The sequence below is a fragment of the Protobothrops mucrosquamatus genome, unplaced genomic scaffold (assembly GCF_001527695.2).
Source record: "Protobothrops mucrosquamatus isolate PMUCROS unplaced genomic scaffold, P.Mucros_1.0 scaffold6267, whole genome shotgun sequence".
In the NCBI taxonomy this organism is placed as follows: Eukaryota; Metazoa; Chordata; class Lepidosauria; order Squamata; family Viperidae; genus Protobothrops; species Protobothrops mucrosquamatus.
This window is the reverse complement of record NW_015392098.1, coordinates 27,992-35,253: the sequence shown is the minus strand read 5'-3', so window position 1 is coordinate 35,253 and position 7,262 is coordinate 27,992. Positions and strand designations below refer to the sequence as shown.

The 7,262-nt window shown below is 53.5% G+C and overlaps 1 protein-coding gene across 1 annotated transcript in view; it reads left to right on the top strand.

The window, feature by feature from the left end:
- The window catches only part of LOC107300152 (protein KIAA0100-like), a gene marked incomplete at its 3' end in the record, with an annotated part of 77,893 nt that overhangs the window by 42,693 nt on the left and 27,938 nt on the right, over positions 1 to 7,262 (top strand). Inside the window, 8 exon segments of the mRNA XM_029286946.1 lie at positions 59 to 180; positions 2,480 to 2,635; positions 2,738 to 2,859; positions 4,558 to 4,738; positions 4,825 to 4,911; positions 5,110 to 5,220; positions 5,312 to 5,447; positions 6,009 to 6,133. Of these exon segments, the coding sequence (XP_029142779.1) occupies positions 59 to 180; positions 2,480 to 2,635; positions 2,738 to 2,859; positions 4,558 to 4,738; positions 4,825 to 4,911; positions 5,110 to 5,220; positions 5,312 to 5,447; positions 6,009 to 6,133 (1,040 nt within the window).

The window sequence follows — 7,262 nt, the reverse complement described above, 5'->3', positions numbered from 1 at the left end:
CTGGACTAGAGGACCTCCGAGGTCCCTTCCAGCTCTGTGGTTCTCGCACCCATTGCAGGGGCCGTGGACACCTTCACGCTGATCCACCACGACCTGGAGATTTCCACCAACCCAGCTCAGTACGCCATGATCCTCGACATCGTCAACAACCTGCTGCTGCACGTGGAGCCCAAGCGGAAGGTGCCTGGGGGGGTTCCGGCGGGGCTGGGGGGCCGAGGGGGGGCAGTGTTGGTGCCTCTTGAGACGTTTTGCGCTTGTGAGCAGCCGTTCTCGTCCAGTGCTTGCCTGGGATGGTTCGTAGATGGAGGGGGGGTTTGAGCCTATCCCTGCCCCATTCCCTGGACCCCTCCCTCCCTCCTTGTGCCAACCCCAGGCCCCCCCTCTGGGACTCCAGAGAGTTGCCCAAGTTGTGTTGGCTGTTAGTGCAGCCTCCTCCCGGTCGGAGGGTGGAAGCGAGAGACAGACGTCCCCCCCCCTTCAGGATCCTCCGGGAACCAAGCAGCACAACCCATGGGGGTCTTGTAGCTGAACACCAGTAGGGGGGGATCTAGGACAACTTGCCACAGGACAACTTTCTGTGGCCAATTCCCCATGGCCAGGGGTGGGGAACTATGGCCCCTTGATGACTTGTGGACCAGCTCCCAAAATTCCTGAACCAGCATGGGGGAACTATGCCCCCCTTTATGACTCGTGGATTTCAACTCCCAGAATTCCTGAGCCAACATGGGGGAACTATGGCCCCCTTCATGACTTGTGGACTTTAATTCCCAGAATTCCTGAGCCAACATGGGGGAACTATGGCCCCCTTCATGACTTGTGGACTTTAATTCCCAGAATTCCTGAGCCAGCATGGGGGAACTATGGCTCCTTCGTGACTGGTGGACTTCAACTCCCAGAATTCCTGAGCCAGCATGGGGGAACTGTGGCCCCCTTCATGACTGGTGGACTTCAACTCCCAGAATTCCTGAGCCAGCATGGGGGAACTATGGCTCCTTCGTGACTTATGGACTTCAACTCCCAGAATTCCTGAGCCAGCATGGGGGAACTGTGGCTCCTTCATGACTTATGGACTTCAACTCCCAGAATTCCTGAGCCAGCATGGGGGAACTATGGCCCCCTTGATGACTGGTGGACTTCAACTCCCAGAATTCCTGAGCTAGCAATCAGGCTCAGCGTGGCTGGCTCAGGAATTCTGGGAGTTGTGGTCCACTAGTCATAAAAGAGCCAAGATTCCCCACCCTTGCCCATGGCCGACTCGCCCCGGGACAATTCAACAATTCAGTTTAATTATTTAAAGTAATTTTTTTAAAAAAATACAATTTTTGTCATTCCCATTTCATTCTGTGCCTCCTTTTCCATCCTTTCTTTAATGATTCAATTCCACCATTTCTTCGATATTAGCGTGACTCTTCTCCCGCAGCGAGTTGGCCGTGGCGAGTTGCCTCGATAAATTCTCCTAGACCCCTCACCGCGGTCAACACACTGTGGGGCCAACCCCCCCCCACGTGGGACGAGTTACCCAAACATCAAAGAAATTGTGGAATAGAATCATTAAACAAAGGATGGAAATGAAATGCGGATGGCAAAAATTAAAACATTAAATAATTCAGTTGAATTGTCCCAGGCGAGTTGTTAGCGGCGAGTCGGCTGTGGTGAGTTCTCCCCATTCTGATGGGGACCGGGGTTCAAAGACATTCCGGCTTAGACTCCGTTTGGGGGAGGAAATGCTTGAGGTCAGAGTCCGGGGTCTCAATCTGCCATTCCCCAAGACAAGACAGACAGTCGGGTGAGATTCTGGTAGGATCAGCGATAAAGAAAACCTCCGTGACCCGTTGTCAGAGCTGTTCCGGTTGCTTCGGTCAGGGATAAAACTTCGGCGGTTACGTGCCCCTGCCTTTCAACTTGCCTTTAGATTAAGGGGGGGGCTGTTCCTTTCAAGAGGGTTAGAGGGAGAAACGAAACTTCTACGATTCAGCTGAAGACCCGTGGAAAGCCTGAAACCTTTTCAAGGACACGAGAACAGGTGTGGATTTGAAGCAGACAGTTCCCATAACAAAGCGAATTTGTTTATAGGGACTAGGTTAGATTTTTCAGGGTGGGTGGGTTGGCTAGGAAAATTATTTTTTATGAATTGGGGTTGGAACCTCAGAGTGAGTTTTGCTTTGACGTTGCCGTGCAGTGTATTCAATAAACAGTAAGATTTTTGGAGACGGAATGAACCATCTGGATTCTCAAGCTGCCTTTTGGGTTGCGAGGGGTCGTGTGCGAGCAGCATCTCCCCCTCTCTTTGCCAGCTCCGGAGGGGCAGGGTCTTTTCTACCCTCCACAATTCCCACTGACTCAATCCGGCCTCCGAGCAGCTTAAAAAGTGACCAAGGGGGGGTCTTGGCTCTCCCTGGCCCCCAACCCTGTTTTTTCCTTCCTCCTCCTCCTCCTCCTCCTCCTCCTCCTCCTCCTCCTCCTCCCTTGCCCCGTGCAGGAGCACAGCGAGAAGAAGCAGCGGGTCCGTTTCCAGCTGGAGATCTCCAGCAACCCCGAGGAGCAGCGCAGCAGCATCCTCCACCTGCAGGAGGCCGTCCGGCAGCACGTGGCCCAGATCCGGCTGCTGGAGAGGCAGATGTACGCGGTCATGAAGGTGGGCGCGCCTGGGGCCGGCCTGTGGGAGGGGGGGCGCTCCCTCTGAGGCCCGGGGTCCTGCCCTGGGGCACCTCTGCCTGACCCCCTCCTCTCTCCCCAGTCCCTGCAGGACGACGGGCGCAATGAGGCGCTGCTTGACCACAACCAGAAGCTGCAGCAGCAGCTGAGCCAGGAAAAGTCCACCTTGCAGCAGGAGAGCGAGGACCTGAACATCCTGATCAGGTGTGGGGGAGCAGGGGGGGGGCTCTGGCCAAAGGAGGGGGGGCTGCTTCTGCTACCCCCCCTGGGAGGGGGCTGGAGGGAGGCCCGGCGTCTGTTCCCCAGGAAGAGACGGCCCTGTGTTGGAGTGAGCTGGGATGCACAGGTGGTCCCCGAGTTACGACTATAATTGGGCCCAAAAGTGATCTTGCCTAAGTGAAACATTCACGAAGTGAGTTTGGCCCCGTTTCACGACTTTTTTTCCCCCACGGTTGTTAAGTGAATCGCTGCAGTAGTTCAACTGGTAACACGGTTCTTAAGTGAACGCGGCTTCCCCCACGGACTTTGCTCGTCAGAAGGTCGCGACTGCGGATCACGTGACCCCAGGGACACTACGACCGTCATAAGTAGGAACCAGTCGCCAAGCGTCTGAATGTTGATCACGTGACCCCGGGGGACGCTGCGACGGTCGTAAAGTGTGAAAAGGGGTCCTAAGTTGCTTCTTTCAGTGCCGCGGTAGCTTCGGTCGCTAAACGAATGTTTCTAAGTCCGGGACTACCTGTTTCTCTTTTCTTTTCTTTTTTTTTTAAACAAATTTTATTAGTTATAATAATAATAATAATAATAATAATAATAATAATAATAATAATAATAATAATAATAATAATAATAATAATAATAGTAAAGTTGGAAGGGACCTTGAAGGTCATCTAGTCCAACCCCCTGCTCAGGCAGGAAACCCTAGACCATTTCAGACAAATGGCTGTCCAGTCTCTTCTTAAAAACTTCCAGTGTTGGAGCATTCATAGCTTCTGGAGGCAGGTTGTTCCACTGGTTAAATTGTTCTCACTGTCAGGAAGTTTCTCCTTAGTTCTAGGTTGCTTCTCTCCTTGATTGGTTTCCACCTGTTGCTTCTTGTCCTGCCTTCAGGCGCTTTGGAGAATAGCTTGACTCCCTCTTCTTTGGGGCAGCCCCTGAGATACTGGAAGACTGCTATCATGTCCCCCATCGTCCTTCTCTTCATTAAACGAGACATCCCCAATTCCAGGAACCCGTTCCTTATATGTTTTAGCCTCCAGTCCCCTAATCATCTTTGTTGCTCTTCTCTGTACTCTTTCTAGAGTCTCAGCATCTTTTTTACATCATGGGGACCAAAACTGGATGCAGCATTCCAAGTGTGGCCTTACCAAGGCCTTGTAAAGCGGTATTAACACTTCACGTGATCTTGATTCTTTTTCAGTTTTCCAGTTTTACATTTAGGTGCTTGGAAAGCAGCATGGTGATGGGGCAGTTCAATAGTTCAATAACAAAGTGTCTAGTACATATCTCAGGTTGCATTATCAAAAATTCCTTCTCTATTTCCCTTAACATTCAATGTATCATACTTAAATTAGTAAATTTCTAACCATGGCAAACTCAATTAGAACATTTATCGATATATTTTTTGCTTATACATATCCATATCCTGTTTTAAGTTTCAGCTAATTTTTCATTTTTAATTGCAGTATTCCAACGAACCTTTAACATCCATAGTATTTAAAATCCTGGTAACCCAAATTTCCTTTATTTCACTGCGCAAAAGTTCTAATATCTGAAATGCACATAGTACTTACAGTAAATATATTCTTATTCTATTTCATATAGATTTTTCTATTTCTCGTCCTAATAAATCACTACTTACAAATAGAATAACCTTTGTTGTCTCTGTTTCTCCTTTCTCAGGTGCTTCAAGGACTTCCAGCTGCAGAGGGCCAACAAAATGGAGCTGCGCAAACAGCTGGAGGACGTCAGCGTGGCCCGGCGGACCGAGTTCTACTTTGCGCAGGCTCGCTGGCGCCTGACCGAAGAGGACGGGCAGCTGGGCATCGCCGAGGTGGAGCTGCAGCGCTTCCTCTACAGCAAGGTGGGGCTGGTCCGGGGTCCAGGCAGCGGGGTCAAGCTGGGCCTGGCCTGCCTGCAGCTGCCGCTGACCCCTCCGGTCTCTTGCAGTTAAACAAGTCGGACGACACAGCCGAGCATCTGCTGGAGCTGGGCTGGGTGACCATGAACAACCTCCTGCCCAACGCCATCTACAAGGTGGGTGGCCAGCCCTCTTCCCCACCCCCCCATCCCAACTTGGCCCTTGGGGGGGGGCAATGAGAGCCAAGGGATCCCTCCTGCACAGCTGCGAGAGGACTTGTGATGACCCAGAGCACAGCACAGAGGCAATGCAGTCAGCTTCCCCCCTGCTGAGGGGTTTTCTGACGCCTGGTATGTCCGTCCACCCCGTTGCAGGTGGTTCTCCGTCCCCAGAGCGCCTGCCAGTCGGGGCGCCAGCTGGCCCTGCGGATTTTCAGCAAGGTCCGGCCGCCGGTGGGCGGCATTTCCATCAAGGAACACTTTGAGGTGAGCAGGGCTGGGCACAAGGGCTGAGCTGCCCCCTCCCCACCCCTTTTGCATGTGGGGAGCCTAATCTCCATGCACCCCTTCCCCGCAGGTCAACGTGGTGCCGCTGACCATCCAGCTGACGCATCAGTTCTTCCACCGCATGATGGGGTTCTTCTTCCCCGGACGCAACGTGGAGGAGGAGGAGGTGGGCGACGAAGAGGACAAATCCAAGCTGGTGACCACGGGTGAGCGTGACGGGGCCCTCCCTCCGAAGGAACACTTCCTGGCTCCCTCCCGGGGAGGGGAGGGCTCCGGGGGCTGAGAGTTCTGACGTGGACGGAAGCCAATCTGCGTGTCCCGGGATAAGGTGGCGGGATCCATTCTGGGTCGGTCAGCAGGACCAGTAATTTAGCCTTCCGCACGTCCAGACTCGTGCTGAAGGCCCCATCCTCCGGGAACCTCTCTTCCTCTCCAGAATGTGTGCACTGGGCCGTTCTACATTAACAGTGCCTTGTTGTGTGTGGCTTTTAATTAAGTAGAGTTCGGGTATTAAGTCGTTAGTCCTTGTTTCCTTCTGCTGTTGCGCCCTCGGCTGCCAAGTAAGCACCAGTGAATCTGGTGGTCAATCGACGGACAAGGGACCCGTTTCTCAGGCTTCAATCATTTCTCTGGCTATTTTTGTCCCGGCTCGGCCGACAATTGTAGTAGTAGCTGGGAAATGGAAGGCGCGTCCTTGTTCATTGCAAAGTGAGGCTAAGCCGCGAGTTCGGGTCGCCCCGTCTGAAGAGTTTTTCTCCTGGATGCAGGGATGCCGGTGGTCAAGCCGCGACAGCTGATGGTCTCCGAAGACTCGCTGGGCTCCGGGAAGGGCATGGGTCAAGGGCTGAACCGGACGTCGGGGGTCAGGCGCTCCTTCCGCAAAGCACCCGAGGTAGCCGCCCTGGGACAACTTGGCTGACCAAGATGGGAGGGGGGTTATACAGAACTATTTCGGTCCTGAGAGCCGGCCGGCCCCAGACCTGCTTCTTGGCCAAGCATAGCACCCCGGAGGACTTTGTGTTCGGGGGGGGGGGTTTGGGGGGGGGCAGGGTCTTGCTTCCTCAGAGTCCATCGCTGTCCTCGCCTTCTCCTGGAGCCCCTCGGAAAGTGCCCCCAAGGGAGGGGCACATGGAGGCCGCTGGGTGAGAGGGAAGGGGGGTGGGAGTGAGATGGCCCCTCCTCAGCCATGGATGCTCAGGGGCGGCTTTGGGCAGTCGCTCTCCAGCCCATCCTGCCTCGCAGGGGTGTTGGGAGGGCCACCATGCAAGGCGTGCTTCCCACAGAGATGTCCACGGGGGGGAAGTTACCAGATTGAGCCTGACAAGGGGTGATTTCTCGGACAAGGCTGCCCTTCACATGGACCTGAGCAGGCTGCCCCGTCTGTCCGTCCGTTTGCTCATTCATTTGTTCCAAAACTCACTACTATAAGGGTAGTCTCCAACTTACGACCACAGATGAGCCCAGAATTTCTGTGGCTGAGAGACGGTTGTTAAGTGAATTTTGTCCCCCTTTTACGACCTTCCTTGCCACTGTTCTTAAGTGAATCACTGCAGTTGCCAAGTTAGCCACACGGTAGTTAAGCGAATCCGGCCTCCCCATTGACTTTGCTTGTGCAGAAGGTCGCAAAAGGGGATCACTTGACACCCCCCCTCCCCCTGGATGCTGCGACCGTCACAAATGTGAGTCAGTGGCCAAGCGGCTGAATTTTGATCACACGATCATCAGGTCGCTGCAACGGTCGTAAGTGTGAAAAACAGTCCTTTTTCAGTGCTGTTGTAACTTGGGACGATCGCTAAATGAACTGTCGTAAGTTGAGGACTGCCTACATCATGGCTCTATTACGACTCGTGGACTTCAACTCCCAGAATTCCTCAGCCAGCATGGGGGAACTATGTCCCCTTCATGACTGGTGGACTTCAACTCCCAGAATTCCTCAGCCAGCATGGGGGAACTATGGCTCCCTCATGACTTGTGGACTTCAACTCCCAGAATTCCTGAGCCAGCATGGGGGAACTATGGCC